Below are 20,682 nucleotides of genomic sequence, written 5' to 3' on the forward strand. Positions count from 1 at the left end.
GTTCTTTGAAAGTTACCTCTATTTTGGTCAATATCTAGTTTGTTTGTGAAGCAAATTTACGTTATTAGGGCTGATTGAAAGCAGAATTTTACGTAGATTCTAAATCCGGGCTCAAGCAAAAACATTTAGGCAACGTAGTGACATCTATTCAAGCAGCTGGAAAACTGACTACCGGTGCCGTTTTTCTCCAACAAGAGAACTTTAGATTTTGTCCACTAGATGGTAGGTAAAATATTATTTTCTACATGAAATTACAGTGACTATGAAATTAGATTTGCGAGCTTTCAAGAATCCAAAGAATCTAAAGAATATAAATGCAAAAATCCTGGAGTTGCTAGGTAGTATGATTACTCAAATTATATTACGAATCATTGTAGGAATTTTTTCTTTTTTAAATTTGTACAAAAAAGGGACTACCAAAACCTCCCATCCAACATTTTTTAAGATTTCCTGTAATAAAAAAGACAAGTAAAAATCCAATGCTCCAGGAGCCTAACTTCTTGCTTCTGTAAGCTTGTCCCTCCCCTCATTAGATGGCGCCACAGTGCAAATTCCAATTTTGTCTTAACGGAGCTCTGCATAAAGTAATTTTCTGAAAACGTCCCTTGTTCCGTTTTTCCTTTTTATAATTTTTTTAATTGTTAAAATTAGATTTAGAGGGCAAACGTCGAGCTTCCTGTTACATGAAAAACTTTGCTGAGATCAGCTGATTCGTCGAAGGGAATGAGGCGCTTTCGGGGTGAGATGACTCACTCAGCTTTGGAGGGTAATCCATCACTGTCAAACACCTTATTTCCAATATACCGTTCTATGATTTGCACTATGTATATTTCTCATCAATTCAATGAGCTCCAATTCCGATCTGCCCTGCCTCGACTTTGATCCAGGTTTTTATTTTAATTATTTATGTAAATTTGAAGGGGGAGATTTTCGGCAACGTTTTTGGAGAAAATAAAACACGTAAAGCTACATTCGTATATTTTTCGAATCAAAATGCTAAAGTGTACCAATGTGTCTCTAACTGTACAGTATTAGTATTACATTAAATTGCAAATATTTACATTCAACAACAAACTACCTTCTAGAATTGTACATACATTTACGTTAATAATGAGAATTCCGGTAGAAGTGCGAGAAACTGACTGAAAAAATACAATACTGGATTTGATTGTTAACATCCTTGATTATCTCGAACAAATGAGTTATTTTAGATTGTCTAAATGTTTAGATGGCTAGATCCAAGCGCTCTTTATTCATAAAGTGTATACATTTAACGTGAAGTTAAAATATAAAGAACAGAAAACCAAACAACGTCGAAATAAAAAATCACATGATTCACATATTAACAATTTAACAGTATACAGCATGGTCCATTGCACTAAGTCAAATTTGGTAGTACTCTGGCGTGTAGTCGTTGGCCAGATTACTTAAAAAATTAAAGTCCGAAGAACTATTACTGTTTTCGCCTGTAGGCGGCACCTGATTTTGTGAAGACTCACTGGAATAAAACTGATGGAACGAATTGTAATTGTCACTAGATTCAGTCTGTACACTCGCAGGGGGCGTCATTATCGCTGTATTGTTCGTATTGGGAAAAACTTCTGGAGTAATGTAGTTGGGGTCACTATTCGTCATTTGGTTGTTGTAATGGTTGTTCTCGTAGTACCCCACTTTGCTGGGGTACTCCTGGTTCTTCTGGAGGTGCATGTTCTCGTTGTAGTACCCGGCGGCAGTTTCGTGTCCCATGTGGACAGAATTGGGCAGATGGGCAACATTCTCCGACCCATCATTAGGGTACACGTTGCCGGAGTACCCATAGTGATTGTAATTCGGATGGTCACTTTGATAAGTGTAGTTTTGATGGTTCATATACCCTTCAGTTCCGTGGTTCTTGTTGTAATAGTACTGTTGCTGGTTGGGATAATTAGGGTAGGCCTGTCGCCCCCTTCCCGCCATCCTCGAAGACACCTGGGTGTGGTTCCTCAAGTACGGCTGTCCTTCGTTCACTTGGGGATGATCAGGATTATACATTTCCCCCGGGTACAAATTCTGGGTCATCTGGAAGTGTTGTTGTTGCTTCGTTCTATCCCCTCGGTACTCTTGATTGTTCATCTGGTACTGATTCGGAAAGTGCGCTAAAGACCCTCGCGAAGCAAATGGCGGTACTGAATTTCCAACGTTCTGGATCGTCACTGTTGCCGACGCTATAGCCGTCGCCGTCGTCGGAGACGACCTCTGAAGATGCGAATACATAATATTTGACGCCATCCCCAAAGGGCTAGGATGCACGTTTCCGGCAACACTCGCCCCTTTCGGAGACATCTTCACAGACACCGCTTCCACCGAATTCACCTCTTTGTTCGGCGAAATCTTACTCATCCCAATTTTCCTGTCACAAGAATTCGGGGATGTTCTTCGGTTCTCCACTTTCACAGTTACCGCGTTACTCTTCTTGGTTATTCGCGGGGAAGTATGCGAACCGCTATCTTCATTCGATCGGGAATCTTCCTCTATAAGTTTATCAAAAGGACTGGAACTTCCTACACTGCTAGCGCCGTTACTATTATTGTTAAAATTCGTGTTGTTGTTGGTTGCACTAGGCGTGTTGTTATTATTGCCCCTCGTCGAACTAATATCGGGAATTTCTTCGTGAGAGCCGCACAGTCCAGCCGAGGGCATTTCACATCCTTGACAACTCTTCTTCGACATCTCGTCGTCGAGGAACTTATCCGAGGAGAGTTTCCCATTTTTACCCCCATCACTGTTGATGGAGTCTTTATCGTCCCCGTCCTCTCCTTGTTTGCCGAGGGTTTGTCGCTTGTGCTTCATGCGGCGGTTCTGGAACCAGACTTTGACCTGGAAGAGGAAGGTTTAGAACGCGAAGAACGGAATGCGGAGTTGTACCTGTCGTTCGGTTAGATCTAAAGAAGCGGCTATTTCTATTCTTCTAGGACGACATAGATATTTGTTGAAATGAAACTCCTTTTCTAGTTCTAGCAGCTGCGTGTTGGTGTACGCTGTTCTGAGTCGACGTGGAAGTCCGTTTTCTGCAAGAAAAAGAGTTTGTAGTTGTTTCGCGGTAATTATTGGAGGAGTGGTGCAGAATAGCAATTGTGAAAGTTTCGCTATGTTTCCTATTTCCGAAAGTTCCTCGCCATCTGTCACCATCAGGTGGAATTTAATATCAATCTCCTTCGTCAGTTTCGTTCAACGACTATAAATCACCGCGTACAGAGTGTAATTACTTGTTGTTTCATTATCGATCAACGATAAAATCAATTTTAATAGCACCGCAATTTGAGAAAATTACGTCTGAGAAAGAGATTTTCGGACCTGTGCGCGATTAAGTGCTTTAGCCGAGTCTGTTATTACAAGTAGCAGCTCCGATGCTCTTCATTTACTCTCTATGATCAAAAACCACTTAAGTCGACCATTACTCATTAGAATCGCCATTGCGGGCAAAAATAATGACGGGTTCGTGCACATATTACATTTCACAATAGTTGTAATATAAATAGACTAACCGACAGCTACTATCACAGCAATTTCATAGTGTTTGCGTACAAAAAAAAAAAGATATCAGTGAATCCTGTCATGGACTTGAAAATCATGTTCAGGACAGTTATTATAGAAATTGTTGTAATTGAAATAATGACACAGTACCATTGTAAACAACAATGGACGCTTCCAATTGTTAAACAGAAATGGATGCCTGTGGGAAATTTAAATGCGAAAACAATTATAAAAACGACAAAGATTTCTGTGTCAAACAGAGTTGTTTTCAACAAAATATAATAATACAAAAATTATATTGTTGGTCGGAACGCCCTTGAAATGGTAATTATGTCGCGTTTTTATTGAAAAAAATAGCAATCATAGGACAAACGAAAATAACTGGACGTTGTTTTTCTGACACGTGACGAGTGTTGAAACAATGGTGTCATTTCGTGGATCCGCTGAGAGAAGAGGATGTGTCCAAATCAGTGTTAAAATAGAATTGAATTCAGGTTGTGTTGCGATGACGGTTTCCTTTATTCCCCATCCATAATAAACGAGCCTTAAGTCGATAAATCGATGAAAGTCATGTGAGCGCTGCATTCAATTAGGATTAAGTCCAAAAAACAAGATCAAGCGCGGTTTTAAAAAATCGTTTTAAAATGTGAATTAAATTTCACCCTCTTCGGGCACCTACACATTTCCATTTAATTTTTATACGAAGTATTAAAACCGTAAACGGGGAATAAAAATATTCCAATACATTGCCGAGTTGGGGGTTTCGAACACTAGGGGAGGCGCGTGCAAAACTTTTTGATTGACAGCTGCGTCTGTCCAATCGCAACGGCGGAATACTGATGAGGAATACGTCAATCACGTACACTACCTCGACGAGGAACCCTTGGAACCGATTTTATGCAGAGCCGGGCTTTACGCGGTGTATTAATTGGAAAGAGATGCCCCATAAATAGAAACATCCTAATTAAATGCGAGCGTGTAGGTAACATGAATATTTATCCAGTCTCAACAGGTCCGATTCGGAGCGAAACGTGCTGGAAAGCTATAAATATATTGACTGCCATAAAACAAATATGAAGGAAATCTCTGTAATCTGGCACCTGCTCTTACATATTGTCGACTGTCACAGCCGGATACAGGCACGCGCTGCTTTTGGCCCGTTAGCAACTCCGGCAACTCCGGGGTCCGGAGTTATAGTACCATAAATCCCCGCCAAAGCACTGCTGTCGACACAACCACTCGCGCCACTCTACTAACCACTGCTAACAACTCCCAAATTGCCATTTAGATATCGTTTTACTATCTGCATTCCCAACAATTTACCGCAAAATTCAGCAAAGGAAAAGGATTAATCAGTTATTTGCTGCGAGAAAAATGGTGTCTAACTATTTATGGAAATCCGTTTTTGCGCCCGCTACCTTCGCCTAATGGATTCTTCTTTTTGTGGCGGCGAGCCGTCAATCCGAAGATTATCGAGCGAATAGTTAGACAAGTTAATTACGAAAAGCAGCGTTATGACAGAAACCGCGATTCAGTTATATGAAGCCAGAATTTAGTTAAATATTATCGTAGCCGGAGTGGGACCTGCCAGAGATTTATATTCGGGGGTGGGGGCAACTGCAGCGATATTTAACTTGGTGGTGGTTCGTTGCGGCGGATTTTAATCTACATGCACAAGGTTTTTACCCTCGGTTCTCCCTCGCGGAACTCGAGCAAAGACTCCACGATAAAAACATCTTGTAGCGTAAGATTTACTTCTTCAGCCACATATTCAAATTATCAAGAAATTTGTTTTTCTTATTTTCAAACTTTAAAGTTTTATGTTTCTGAGAAATTAATGCTCTGATAATTTGTTCGCTCTTTACGACACGGGATTATTTATGGGGCGCGATCAATCCACATGTTATGAAGTCTGAATGCGATTTATTTCCACGATTTGTCTTCGGAGGAAAGGTGCGACGTCAATGAGAAAAAAGACTATTCAGAGGAGCGTAATTATTGCGTTGCCATATTTTAGCCGTCATCTGAAGAATGGTCAGTGCACAAAAATCTATCGAAAATGGGTTAATGACTCCAAGAACTCCTGATTTATGTCTTCGGTTCTATCGCCCTAAATTAACGTTTTATCGCTAATTGTCCGATTCAATTCACAACTCTCAATTACTTCTGATATCAGCGACCCTATCTCTAGTAATATATAAGTTAGGGATGAAACAAAAAGGAAATATATCCATTTTGCTTGTTTTTGCTTCCGGTCACTAGAGCTGTCTACATGAGGCGAGGGTCGTGAGCGGCCAGCGGTCATTCTATTAGCATCTACAATCTAGATGGTCGTTCTTGTGGGGTCCCTTACTTTACACTCTACATTATTATGTGTCTCTTATCTGACCACACTGGACAACTAATGCTCAAGCACCGTCCATTCAACTGGACGATGCTCGAGTCACCGCAGAAATTTGCTAGCAAGATGATTAATTTCACCATCTTTATATGCAACGCAGGATGCATCCTCGCCAGTGGAAGTGAAAAACCTCGTGTTTAGATCAAAGGTGATTGCAGCGAATGTAATGAATATTTAAATTGAGAATTTAGAGTTGAAGTGTAACAAGTTCGTTTTTGCATGTATTTGCCTCATTTTCAAACGGGCTGGGAAAATTGACCTAGAATTATGTATAAATACCAGCGCCAGGTGTTAGATTAGAATGATAAAGCAAAACCACTGTAATTTTTTCTGTTTTTAGCGGAATTGAAGGTATTTTTATCACCGTGCAATTAGAAACAATTACGCGTTTTAATGGGGTGAAAATATAAAGTTTTAGGGCAAATTTCAAATCTAAAATAAACTGTTCACGTTTGTAAACTCTTATTTTTTTCAGTTACTGAAAGTTTTATAATATTCTTGAGACTTAAAAATTTATAGGACTCTGTGAGATTATTTCTAGGATTCTGTAGAACTATTTAGGACTTTTTAAGATGCATGGAGAGTCTTTAAGGTCTTTCAGGATTTTTACAATTTTTTAATAATTTTTTAATTTACTGCGGGATTTTGCACAACTCTGCAAAGTTTTAGCGCAAAATTTCAAGTCTAATTCAAATTAGTCAAGTTTATAGGGGTATACTCTAATTTTTCAGTTATCTAATTTGTGTAGATTTTTGAGATTCGTTCAATTTATATCGTTTTTTTTCTCGGTTTTATTTGACGCTCGAAGACTCAAAAATTTACAGTTTTTAGTTTTTTAAGATTTTTTCATGTGTTTAAAAACTCATCAGGATTCTACAGAACTATTATTTAATGTTCTTGAAGATGCATGAAATCTTTGAGATTCGTTAGGACTTTTTACGATTTTTCAAAATACTGCAATATTTTACACAACTCTGCAATGTTTCATCGCAAAATTGCAAGTCTCATTTCTAAAGTCTTATTTTTCTGTCACTAAAAGTTTCATCTAATTCTTGAAAATTTTTGAGATTCCTTTAATTTATATTGATTTTATTCGGTTTTATATGACGCTCTAAAACTCTAAAATTTACTGGACTTTTTTGAAGATTTTTTCATGTGTTTAAAGACTCTTCATAATTCTACAGAACTATTTAGAACTCTGTCAGATGCATAGAAAGTCTTTGAGATCCTTCAGGATTTTTTACGATTTTTTAAAATGCTGCAGATTCTTCCACAATTCTGCGAGTGTTTTACTATTCTTTAGGACCTTTCATAATTTTTTTAGATTTTTTAGTATGCATGGAAATTACTCTTTATCATTACTAGTTTCTGGTCCCAGCATAATAGCTTGTAATTCTTTATTTTGTCATTTTTTCAAATTGACTTTACAATTTTGAATCCTCAATTGCCCATAAATACTGCTAAGTAGTTTCTAATTTTGTACATTTTGCGTTATTATTTGAATTAAATAGTTTTAATTTTCTATGTTCTGTCTGGTAATTATTATGAAGAGATCAGTAGAATTGTGCATGAAATTCGCAAAACTTGTCAAAAAATTACATGTATGTGAAGCTAAATGGCGATTTTTGCTATAGGTAGATGTTTTTGGAGGCTCCATTCGTAAAGTAGAGGTCAAAATTAATCAAAAAGTAAATTTTTATTAAGATCCAACGCTCAATTATAGAGAAATTGGCAGAAAAGGGCATAAAATCCACAAAACTTGTTAATAAATCTCCTATATTTATATTTGAAGCTAAAAAACCATTTCTGCTTTAGATAGACAGTTTTGAAGACTAGTCGCAAGGTAGAGGTCGAAATAAATAAAATTGTGAGTTCTTATTTAAATTTAATTATGGAGAAATCGATTTAAATGTTGATGTAATCCACAAATCTTGTCGAAAAGTCACCAAAATTTGAAGCTAAATGACGATTTCTGCTATAGACAGACGGTTTTGAAGGCTGTATTTGTAAAGTAGAGGTCAGAATAAATCAATCAGTGAGTTTTTATCAAAATACAACGACTAATTTTGGAGAAACCGGAAGAAATGTGTGTGAAATCTACAAAACTCTATCTAGATTTCTCTATTATAATAGATTACAGATTTATTGATTGAAAGACTATTCGAGACTTCCTAGATTTCTAAAATCCTTCAGTATTAATTTATGCTCTTTTGTCTGTATATTCTTTAGTAAGTTTCAAGCTCTTTAAGGTCTCTGCAGAATTTTTGGAATTGAATACATGAAATTCTTCAAGTTTTTCAGAATGTTTGGGGTTCTACAAGATTCCACGGTTTAGATTTTACGATCTTTAGAATACTTTAAGTTTCTTCACGACTTTCATACCAAATAAAATTTGAATAAAGAATTCAGGGTTGCGTTTGAAATGAAAATTGAAAATGATGATTTAAATTTTGAGAGAATCACAGTTTGTTGTTCGTTTTGGTAGAAAAATCTCCTTTTCCGCGTCGTCCGTCTTTCCGTCTGCTCGTCTGATTCCTTATCTCGGTGGTTTCTTGTCTCGCCCTGCATAAAAACCGAAACCAGGGAGAGTCATTATCGAGAAAATATCTCCGAAAGTGGGGAATTTAAATCTCTTACATGGATGTTGTTAAGAATGATTAATAGCAAAATTGAATGCAATTTGCTCAGCAGCTAACATTGCCCCGTTTGATATCTCGTCACAATCGGAGCATAGCGAACATAGATGTTTTAGTATAAGATGATAGTATTATTAATAGTGGTGTCTGGTTGTGGGTGATGTGCAAGTCATTCTACGTCACTTGGCTCCCGTTGTTTTCGTGATCGATACCGCTAACATTTTCGTGTCATCGTTGTCGACTCATCTTGTGGATTTTGGGAGCTGCAGGACCTCCGAGAGCACGGATTACAAGAATGTCGAAGAGCGAAAAGGCAGAAATAAATTCGGGAATTATCCTTTGTTGAAATGCATTAAGTTTTTCTTTTAATTGAAAGTAAATTCTTTCATGGTTGTTGAGTACGCTGTCCGAATGACTGATGGATGGGCTGCGGACGCGGTTACAATGCCTTACATGGCCTTTGTGTCTACGTTTGTGTTAGATCAATGAGTGAGACTGCCACTGTTACGCTCTGTGACTGATACTTCTTTGATCATTGATTATCGAGAAACGATACAAAGTGGACCACAATTTCTGTCGTTTTAAAATCAATATTGAAGGGCTCACCTTCCCTCTTCTCTACATATTGACACGGTAATCCAATATCCGCTCTTAACCTTTGTACGAAATTGATAATTGGCTCTTGATTGAGCAGAGTTTTTTTGCTTGATGTGCCGTGCCTTTTTATTGGCGTACTGACATTTCCCTCACAAAAATATTGCAGTTAATTACCCATCACTTTAATTCTTTACATATTCTTAGCGAGCAGGACTTGCACTTTGCTGCTCCGGGAGCAAAGAAGGAACCGAGGGGCAGATACGCAAATGCGACCCCAGGCAGCGGAGAAAATCGTTTTTATAACGATTCTTCTAAGGAATTATGAATAAACAGTGGGAACTTAATGACTTGTGGTGATTATGGGAACGGCAATAATTTCAACGCAGTGTTCCGTTAAGAAACTGGAATGTCATTTTTATGCGCGGTGGAGGTGAGTTACAGTTGGACAGTTTGTTCCGAATATGAATCTGCCGGGCAGGAATTATCCCTGTTTTTGCCGCCGGCGATAAATTTCGGGAAAAAATCAGGTTCTTCACACCGGAATTTATTTTAATCTAAAATATTTCGCTTCATTAGAGAAATTGAAATTTGTAAGGACTCCTGCAGAAGCGGACAGGCCGATCTAACAATCTGAAGGAGTAGGTGGTCCAGGAAACTGGATGACTCGCGCCCGGCGATCTTTGATGTTGCTACCGCGTGACTTGCATGAAACCAGATGTATAAATGATACAATACAATATTTTTTTATTTTTTTTTTAAATCACAAGTCCGAACTGCCGGCTACAAGTCTGAATAACAATTACCACATTCACCACATATTTTTCTAATGGAGTGGCACTAAAAGCGGCAAATTGGAGCCATTGTTTGAGGTCAAACGATAACGTAGTTATTTTAGTTACAGTTACAAAACATGGCGAAGATGCTAAGCTCACATAAATCTACAAAATTTGGTTATTTTAATGTTAAAACTGACTGACAAATTTTGAGTTTAGAGCTCATCTTATCAATTAATAAAATTCTAAATTTGTTAATTTATGTTCTAAAAGTTTGAAATTAAGCATAGTTAGTTAATAAATGATTTTAAAGTAAAAAATTCAACGAATTTGGTTAATTTACTGTTAAAACTAACGGACTTCCAAAAAATAATAGAAAATTTTGAGTGTTAATTCATTTTTGTTCTAAAATTTTGAATTATAGTACATTTAATGAACAGTTTAGACGTAATACATCTACAAAATTTGGTTGTTTTAATGTTAAAACTGACAGACTAACAAAGTTTAACAAAAAAAATTGAGTTTAGAGCTCTCGTGTCAATTATTAAAAATTCTAAAATTATTAATTTTTGTTGTAAAATTTTGAAATTTAGTACATTTATTGAGCAATTTTAAGGTATTAAATCTACAAAATTTGGTTGCTGTAATGTTAAAACTGGCAGACTTACAAGATTCAATAGGAAATTTTGAGATTAGAGCTCGTCTTATCAATTAATAAAATTCTAAATTTGTTAATTTATGTTCTAAAAGTTTGAAATTAAGCATAGTTAGTTAATAAATGATTTTAAAGTAAAAAATTCAACAAATTTAGTTGATTTACTGTTAAAACTAACGGACTTCCAAAAAATTATAGAAAACTTGGAGTTTTAAACTCGCCTTGCAAATAAAAAAATTCTAAAATTATTCATTTTTGTTCTAAAATTTTGAATTATAGTACATTTAATAAACACTTTAGACGTAATATATCTACAAAATTTGGTTGCTTTAATGTTAAAACTGACAGACTAACAAGGTTTAACAAAAAAAATTGAGTTTAGAGCTGTCGTGTCAATTATTAAAAATTCTAAAATTATTAATTTTGAAATTTAGTACTTTTATTGAGCAATTTTAAGGTAATAAATCTACAAAATTTGGTTCCTGTAATGTTAAAACTGGCAGACTTACAAGATTCAACAGGAAATGTTTGAGATTAGAGCTTGTCTTGTCAATTCAAAAAAATTCTAGAATTTTTGTTCTAAAATTTAGAACCTTAGTATAATTAATAAACATTTCTAAAGTAAAAATTTATCAAATTTGTTTTTCTGCTGTTAAAACTGAGTGACTTACAGACTTAAACAGAAAATTTCGAGTTTTAAACTCGCTCTAAAAAATAAACGATTCTAAAATTATATAATTTTATTCTAAGCTAAGCTTATAGAAAGACGTCTTAATTATGTTGCGGAATGAACTTTTTATTGTCTCTTTAATTTCTCTTTAAACCGCGTTAGTTTGAATTGGGCAAATCGATCAGTCATAAATCAGTGGAGGCAGCATGTATTAGAAAAAGCATAAATAAAAATCTGCGTCATTTTTCAGCGAGTAATCGGTGCAGGGTGTTGGAATAAGGATAGCTCAAAGATGACGGTGCAAATTCGGACCCTCTCGGGTATAATGAATTGATCCGGGTGCTCCCCAAAGTGACCAGACCTCACGTCTCTACTCGAACTCTCACCTTCCAATCTCTGATAGGATTATCGAGTTAAAAATGACCGATAACAGGGATTGTTATGACGGTTTTTTGTCTTGTTGTTCATTTATCATATTTATTACCTTTTTGACGTAACTAGAATACGGAAATGTCATAATTGTCTTATTTTCGTGGAGGGACAAGCCATGTGAAATGTTGGACATTTGAAAAGGTGAAAGTTGCGTCGATTTAGCCTTTACACCAATTAGGAAACATGTTTGTATATTATATACACAATATTTCACTTTGAACTGGGGATATTTACCATTTTACTGTTGCGTCAATGTTGGGTAACATCGTTGAATAGGCGATGCGATATTTAAGGTGTCTTATCTTGATTTGGTTGTGGGAAACAAATACACGGTCATTTTTAGTCATCCCACTCTTGTCCGAGCAAATTATCGGAGGAAACTCAAGTAATGACCCCGCAAATTGAAAACAAATCTTTCGTTAAAGTGAATCTGGAAGTCATTTTTCAAGACGTGTTGAAACTGTAGTTACTACTCACATTGCGTTAAAATACTTTCGGAAATTGAAAGCTTTTGTTTTCCTAATTTCAAACATTAATATAATCTCAAGACCAACCTTGGATGTCTTGACGTCAAGGTTATCGACTTGATTTTTCAACTACACAACTAATTAGTTGGTAGGTATTTGGAAGCGAACTAGACATTTAATTTTTCAAAGAATTATCTAATTAGAAAATACAGACAGTAGATTAATATGTACGAGTCGGGACGAAACAATCAAAGTTTTTTGATGGGCTATAAGATGAGAGAATCATGATTTATAACGGTTTTGAAATTTGCATCGTTATTGTTTTTTTAAGGACGAAACAACTGTAGCGAAATTGTTGTTTGTGTTGACAGAAAAACATGGAGAAGAGAGCGAGTGTGATTTTACTCTTTCTTGGCTTTTAATTGACGATTTTCTGAGAAGGAGTGGATGTGGTTAGTGTGGTCACTGAATACGAAAATGAAATTGCAACGACACCGACGCGGCTTTTACTTTGTTGTTGAAATGAAAATCGCGAGAAATGGTAAAAATGTTTATACAGCGTTTTTGCAAGAATTCCTTAGCATCTCCCACGATGATGGCCCAGTTTATACATAAATTTTTTTGCAATTTTTTTAAAATCGTTAATTGTTTAAGTTTTTAGGGATGTTGCATAATTTTTTACAATTTTTAAAACTGTGCGTATTTTTTTGTTGGAGATTCGTCCTTTAGGATTCTTCAGAATTCAGAGAATGTGATTGACTCTGTTTAAAGTTTTTCTAGGATTCTTTCAACGATTTTTTAAAACTGTCCAGAGCCTTTCAGTGTTTTTCATAATTGTTCTCAAAGTTTCAAATTCCTTTAAAATTATTAAGGACAAGTTCGAATTAATTGAGATCCTTTAGGATGAGTTGTTTAATTTTGGTATTATTGTACCGTAATGTTTAGAGTTTTTCCAAGATTTCTCGGATTTTTTAAGGATTTACTGATTTAGGACTCGATGATCCTTATGATTTTGCAGGACTTTTTATAACGATTTTTGTCAAAACCGGCAAGAATTTTGAATTGAAATTTTAATATTTCTTTTCTCATCGTCTTGCACAGAGTGGATGTTGATAATGACACAGGTCAACACGAATTTTGTCCTTGATAAGAGGGTATGAAATTTTGATCGACTTATCGGTAGTTAGACGAATAAAAAATGGCAAAGTTTGCTTTTGAATCCAAGAGAAGTAGAGAATTTACATTGAAAATCCATATTTTATTATTATTATAACTACTGCAAAAGCAATATTTTTAAGAAATAGGGGTGTTTTGCTTTATTTCTAAGCATAAGCTATAAAAAAATCATAAAATAAATTTTAGGACAAACAATTTTTTTGTAGAGCAGTGTTATAGTTTTAAGTTTATTTTTGAAAATTGCAATCTTACACTATTGCACAGTTTTTTTACAAACTTCCTGCTAAATTTTTGTGCTTGAAGACTGGTTGCTTGAAGATTCATCACGGTTTTTTAAATGCAATGCTTATTAAGGATTTTTTAGAATTCTACAGAATTATCTATTTGAAGTGTTTTTTTAACAAGTATCATCCTCGAAGATTTTCCAGGATTATTGTTGATAAGAATTTTTTAAAATTGTTCAGGATCTTTTAATTCTTTTCAGGATTGTTCTGAAAGTTCTAAATTCTGTTAAAATTATTATTAATATAATTTTACAACTGAATTGTTAGAATTTTTGAGAGTGCAGCCAGGATTACCCAGATTTACTGCTTTAGGATCTTTGAATTTCCTCAATATTCTTTAAGACCCTTTATAAACATTTTTTTTAGAATTGCTTAGAATTTTTAAGTGAAATTTTAGTACTTCGTATCTTATTGTCTTGCACAGAATAGATGTTGATCTTAATTATTTATAATCATTATTGCAATTATTGCAAAACCTAAACGAAATTTGAAGGGATTTGTGACACTGAATCTTTTAATTGGAAAAATTTAAAATTCTATAAATTATACATAAGTGAATTAAGTTTTTTACAAAAATTTGTATTTGAAATTTTTTGGAATTCATTTGAGGATTCTTTACGGTTATCTAAAGAGATTCAGAATTTGTTCAGTTTATTTGTTTAAAGTATCTTCTTTAACAATCATGATCTACCACGATTTTTCAGGATTATTGTTACTAATGCTTAACGGCGGCTAAAGGTTCTTGTTACAACAATCTGTTTCTATGACAACATTTAATTTAAATTTTAAAGGAACTTTAAAATGATAATGAAACTGGCTCTAAAGTTTTGTCAATACTGTTTAGGACCTTTCAGTGTTTTTCAGGATTTGTAAGTTTCAAATTTCTTTACAGGTATTGAGGACATCTTTAAATTTGTTGAGATCTTTCAGGATGACTTGTTTAAATTTGAGAGTTCTTCTAGAATTTCCCGGATTTTTTAAGAATTTACTGATTTAGAATTATTTGAGATCCCCCGAGGATTCTTTTAATTCCTTTACATTCTTTTGGTATTTCTTATCTTAGCCAAAAATTTAAAATTCAAAGTTTTAAGTTTAATATTTTGAAATTGCAAGATTAAAATATAAAACCTAAACAAAATTTTTAGGAATAATTTGAAACACTGAATTTTTCAATTTAAAAAATTTAAAACCTTAATTTGCTAAATAATTATTGTACATACAAGTGAATTCAGTTTCTTACAAAAATTTTTATTTGAATTTTTTTATACACATTTACATGAAATTTCTTCAGATCTTCGGGATTGTTTAACGTTTTTTAACAGTCTTTAGATCTCATCAGGATCTTACAGTATTGCGTAGATTTTTTTACAATGTTTCTGTCATATTATTTGACCGAGGATTCGTTTGAGTATTATTCTTCACGGTTCTTAAATGCTTCAAAATTCTACAGAATTTGTTTTGTCTATATGTTTAAAGTTTCTTCTTTAAGAAGCATGACAATTTTCTAGAATTATTGTTACTAAAGGTTCCTCAAAACTATTGTTCTGAAAGTTTCAATTCCTTTAAAATTACTCGTACTAGGAACATGTTCGTGTTCATTAAGATTCTTCAGGATGACTTATTTAATTTTGGCATCACTAAATCGTTAGAATGTTAGAGAGTTCTTCAAAGAATTTTCCGTATTTTTTGAGAGTTTATTTTAGGATTTAGGATTTATTAAATTTTTCAACATTTTTTAAGGCTTTTTATAGGAGTAATTTTTTTCAGGTTTGCTCAGAATTTTGACGTAAGATTTTATTCTTTTTTTTTGTCATGCCCAGAATGGATGTTGTTAAAGTCCACAAATTTAAAACTTAAAGTTTATAGGTTAATATTTTGAAATTGCTAAATTAAAATTTAAAACCTAAACGAAATTTAAAGGAATTTGAGACATTGAATTTTTTGCATGGGAAAATTTAAAATTCTAATTTGATAAATTGAACATAAAAGTGAATACTGGAGCTAAAATAAAATAAAAATGAATTGAAACAAATCCTGAACGTAATTTTAATTCTTGTGGACAATTAAAACATCGTCTGACGATTAACCAAAGACTCTCTTTCGTCTAATTAACAGTCATTAACATCATCAGGAAGATAATAAATCAGAGTAATTCTCTCCTACACAATATTTAACATTGTTGTTACACCTCCATGGACAAGAATAGTCGACCGGAAACCAAACCTTTAAATCAAACAATACTTATCATAACAAGAAGAATAATACAAATAAATCTCCCAGCGTAATTTAACGTTATACAGTGTGAACAAACTAAGCATTTGTTTTATACATCCTTCCGATAAGGCCAGGAAGAAACCGGGATTATAATTTAGCGTCACTAAATCGTACTAAATACAGAGAAAACTTCTGCGCGGATTTAAATTCCGATCCCGCAAAAATGTAGCTGTCGCCTCCTAAAACAGCCCGTGTGCACACGGGAGCAGGATCCAATTTAAAGGATTCCCAGGACACTAAATCCGTCTCAAATTAGAGATAACTCCTCAGTAATCCCTGCTCCAACTACTCATTGGCTGTCGTTGTACCCATATCTCGGCCTATCCTTCTTCATTACCTTGCACGTATAATCCTTGCTCGTCTCCTTCTTGTTCTAGCGTTGATATTACAACATCGGAAACAGATTTCCGCTAAATATATGCGCCGGTTGTTCACAGTCGTGCCGATATCGACTGCTGGATTTATATTGTTGTATTTTTTCAGGGAATTCGACTTTAATACGAAGGGGAGTGAAAAAATGGATTAGAGGCTCCAACTCAAATTTTAGAACCTCATTCAAGCGTGACTAATAAACCTTTTGTCTTGGCAAAATTAATCTTCCGACGAGAAAAAACGTATTTCTATAATTTCCGAACATATGCCGCTATTTTAAAACATCGAGGAAGGGCAGGTCAATGATGTCGATATGATGACGCGTCACCTTGCGGCTACAGATTGATTTATGACGGGTCTGGATTAATTAACGGCACCGAGGGACATTTCCCGCATCACCCACAGCACTCCCAACGCCTGCTGAACATCCCGACCACTGTCGGCTGTCGCAGAACGCTCATAATTGTTTCTTGCACGGTACGATTTAATCATCAATCATTAAGTCTACCCTTCGAGAGACGCATCTCGAAAAATATCCGAGCGGCGGGGGCGGCGCATCACACTCGCATAATTCGCAGTTCAATAAAGTAAAATAGTACGATGTCACATCACCACCGAATAAAATGATTGTCAAGTGTGGAAGCTTTTGAAAAAGCCTGAGCCGTTGTAAAGCATTACCGTCACGTCGGTCGTGAACGTTAATCATTCAAACGTCGCGGGAGGTAATATCATTCAATTAACATTGTCTAGCACAATCGCTCTTCGCTAAATGATAACTGGTCGATTTAATAAGCTCAACAAATGTGAATCCACAGGTTCATTCATATCGTGTCGCACCCTTGCAATACATAACAGCGCTAAACATCGTATCGGGAGCCACGAAGGCCCAGCGGGAGCCACTCGTTTCAGCAGGGAGCACCGTTAACACGACGCTGCCGTCCCGACGCCGACGGCGGCATGAGTTATAGCCAGGCTCGACATCCGACACTCCATTTACAGATCATTCCGGCGAACCACTGCCCGTTTGCCCACTTCATCTTCCGCCACATTGTAAGCACGTCGTTAATGCTCGTCAATTGACCCGCTAACGTCTTGATAACACCATTTGTTAACACTCAACTTTATTGCTTTATTTATTGCCGGTGGTTTAAGATGGATCTCGCAAAGGGTTGCCGAGGGTAGGTCAGCGACGACCAAGGGAAAAGTGGCAAAATCTTCTTTATGTCGACAACAGGTCACAATTTTCGGCTTGTAAGCGTTTAGTTTGATGTTTCAGCGGTTTAACTGCTAGTTTCAACCTCGTAAAACCACTATAAAATTTACCTTTTTAATGCAGTTTTCGAGCGACATTGATACAACTCATTTTTCAAGTTTCAATCACAAAGTTTCTCAGGACTAATTTGTTTATTCCGTTTCAGACGCTGAATTTGAGATTTAGATCTGTTCTGATCTCAAAAATGAAATGTTATAGTTTATGCATGAACTTACTGCTTTAAAATTTAGCAACAAATTCAAAAAGCAGAAGAAAAAGAAACCTTTAAGTGAGTAATTAGTGTTACTAGACTTTAAGCGGCATTTTCTCGACTTATAAATTTTGAGTCTTGGCAAAATTAGACCGATTTTTATGATAGTCCATCAGGAAGTTTCTATCCGATTTTACTTGCGAACCGTTAATTTAATCAAAAAATATAAAGAGATTAAAAGTATTCTTTATGAAATTCTGGATAGGATGATAGCTGAACCATTGTCCTAGTCTTAATAGAATTTGGGCAAAGGTAATTCAAAGTTAAGTTAGATTTTGAAACGCAAAAAAAAATAAAAACTCCAGTAATCAAAAATTCTCATTTATATTTTGATGAAATAACGAAAAATTAACAATGCATTTCTTTTCTAGACAATTCCTCAATGGTCATTGTCGAGGCTTAGATGTCAAATATATTTGACCCAATTTTCAATTCTCTTTATTTTTTTATTTTTAAAGTTTAAATGATTTTCGCTCTTTTTAGAAAACATCTGGCAAATTGATCGTCCCACTTTTTATCTCCGGCAATAATTGTTTTGACATTGCAGCTTTGTCAGTTTTAATTGGTCTAAATCCAAAATAACCGTTCATATCTTTACCCACCCGTCGGAAAAACATTACAAAACTAAGAGTTTAAACACAAATCGTTAGAATGTGGTGACAAAATCCTCGTTATCTTACATAACAAGCTTGCAGCAAAGAAAAATTTGGCGCCGACCCATTTATCCCACTGCCAATTTTTTTCAGATCGAATCGTTAAAACCTGAGATAATGACCATCCCTACTTCATAAAAATTTCAAGGTAATGCACGCCCTTAACTGCGCTAAATTATCTATAAAGGAAGTCGTATGTTGTCTATTAAAAAAATTAATATCTGAAAAAGCAAGTAAAGAAGAGGTGCGTGCAGAAATGTCAACGCCTACAGTAGCATTGCATGCTTAAAGGCAATAATATTTTAATGTCTTTCTGCAATATGATACACGGTACAACTGTAGGAACATCACGAATGGTTTTTGTGACCATTAACAATAAAGTAATTTTTTAAAATGTAACAATCGAGGACGAGGAAAATGGTTTCAAAAAGGTCACAGATCTGAATTTTCAAATTCCTCAATGGCAGCGATGGGAAATTCGCGCTCTGGCGAATATGAGGAATGTATCGGAGAAAAATACCCAAGTAATCGAATGGAAATACTGCTGTTGTAATAGCACATGAAATTTCTAATTACACGTGTACGAGTCAAGGTGAATGTAAGGCTAAGAATATTTTCATAATTTATTAAATTACGATACAGATTTTGCTGCTTTGGTGGTTTTTGAATAAAACATGGTAAAAACTTGAGGGGGCCTGAACGATACAATTTTACAAACGTTTTTAATTATGTAGAGATGTTGAACATAGTCCTAAGAGAAATTTATAGGAAAAAGTTGCATTTTTGATTTTTCTTCACATTTGACTATTTTCCAAAATCAAAATCGAAAAAGTTTGAATGTTTCTCTATTAGTGGCTAAAGATTGAAAATATTTTGATGATTTGTGGCAATGTTTATTTCTTGTTCTAAATACTTTTCGAAGAGTAATAACAATTACCAATAAATAGAAATAAAATTAGTGACCGTTCTGGTATTGATTACTAAGAGAGCACGTGGTATTCAGTAATAAGTATAGATTTATAGATAAGTAGGTGGTGCTAATGGTTACCGACGCTGGGGCAGGGGTCAAGACCTCAAACTAAAAAATTGAGCGTTTTTAATATCAAGAATTCCGCTGGAATAATTTTTTAAAAGCCTTGATGAATTACCTTGCTGGCTACTTTTCCTGGTGGTCTTCTTTTCTTTCATCCATGGATACTCTGGCACGTTGACCCCCGGCGACCCCATCCCATGCGGCACCTCCATGGGATAGCCAGTCCCCGGCGGTGTGTTCTGCGGGCTGATGGAAGGCCCATGGGCCATATCCCCGGACAAATGGGGTAAAGCCGTCATAAACTCGGCCATCGAAGGCTGACTGTTGATAAACCCTGTCTCGTTACATCCTTCGATGGGCAATCCGGGATGGGGCGCCCCAGAAGCAGCAGACACCGCCGACAACCAGAAGCCGCCGCCGCTGCCGCCTCCGGCGCTTTCCGGGCTGTTGGATCTCGTTTTTACCACCACGAAGTCGTCCTCGTCTAAATGTCCCGTCGGCATCCGGAGCGGATGTTTGACTCTCATTGACCAGCGACGGGCGCCGGAGACGCTTCACTAGGAACCATCACAATCACTAGTCCTTAGCACTTCACTACGCGTCACTGGTGAACCCGCGAAATTCAAGCGGTGCTTGCCAGAAATAGGAAACGATTGTTACGTGTGTGTTCACAGTTACTGTTAGTGACGGTTGTTTTTGTTTCTTTCTCATTGAGGAGGATGATGGCCGGTCACGTGGTGCCCGCTCAAGCCAATGAGATGGGCCGGAATTCACTTCGTGGGCTGGGACAGTCGAGAGAGGCGGGATTTGCGTTAGCGTGACGAGTTCGCCGCAATTACAAGGTAAAAATTATTAAAAAATAAAGGAATACCTGATTTTATGGAACGCGTCGAATGCTAAAATCACAACCGACGGCTCAAATTACGCTCAAACTAATTTTATGCAAATTAGTCTCAACGAACGAAAAAAAAATTTGACGTGGAAAATTACCGAAAAACTACACTGGAATGAGATAAGTGTTGTGTAGGTTTATTGCAATGTACACGTCACGAACAAGAATGGTATGCACCGCGTGGTTGCCGATGCGCTGTTAAATACCGAGGGACGTCGAGCGTCGTGGCGCTGACGACGCGCGCTTCTCAAATGCTTGGAGGGGCGTAAGTATCTCTTATCATTTGATGTTCCTTTACATCTTATTCTTAAATATCAATAATGCCGTCATC

At 35.8% G+C, this 20,682-nt stretch overlaps 1 protein-coding gene across 1 annotated transcript; it reads right to left on the reverse strand.

Moving 5' to 3' along the window:
• Positions 1-961: 961 nt before the first annotated feature.
• Positions 962-20,464, reverse strand: pb (homeobox proposcipedia). The gene is made up of 3 exons (XM_088038982.1): positions 19,575-20,464; positions 2,905-3,047; positions 962-2,856 (listed from the first exon to the last, which is right to left on the reverse strand). The coding sequence occupies exons 1-3, from the start codon at positions 19,984-19,986 to the stop codon at positions 1,384-1,386; spliced, it is 2,028 nt and encodes a 675-aa protein (XP_087895108.1). The 5' UTR covers positions 19,987-20,464; the 3' UTR covers positions 962-1,383.
• Positions 20,465-20,682: the final 218 nt, after the last annotated feature.

Source organism: Gnatocerus cornutus, chromosome 6, assembly GCF_029298725.1.
Source record: "Gnatocerus cornutus isolate USDA-ARS CGAHR chromosome 6, icGnaCorn1.1, whole genome shotgun sequence".
NCBI classification, from domain to species: domain Eukaryota; kingdom Metazoa; phylum Arthropoda; class Insecta; order Coleoptera; family Tenebrionidae; genus Gnatocerus; species Gnatocerus cornutus.

Coding starts and splice junctions, on each gene's coding strand:
- pb (XM_088038982.1), bottom strand. CDS start 19,986: ATGAGAGTCAAACATCCGCTCCGGATGCCGACGGGACATTTAGACGAG. Junction 3,048..19,574: donor CAGGAAAAGTAGCCAGCAAG/GTAATTCATCAA, acceptor TTTTTCTTGCAG/AAAACGGACTTCCACGTCGA. Junction 2,857..2,904: donor TAGATCTAACCGAACGACAG/GTACAACTCCGC, acceptor TTCCTCTTCCAG/GTCAAAGTCTGGTTCCAGAA.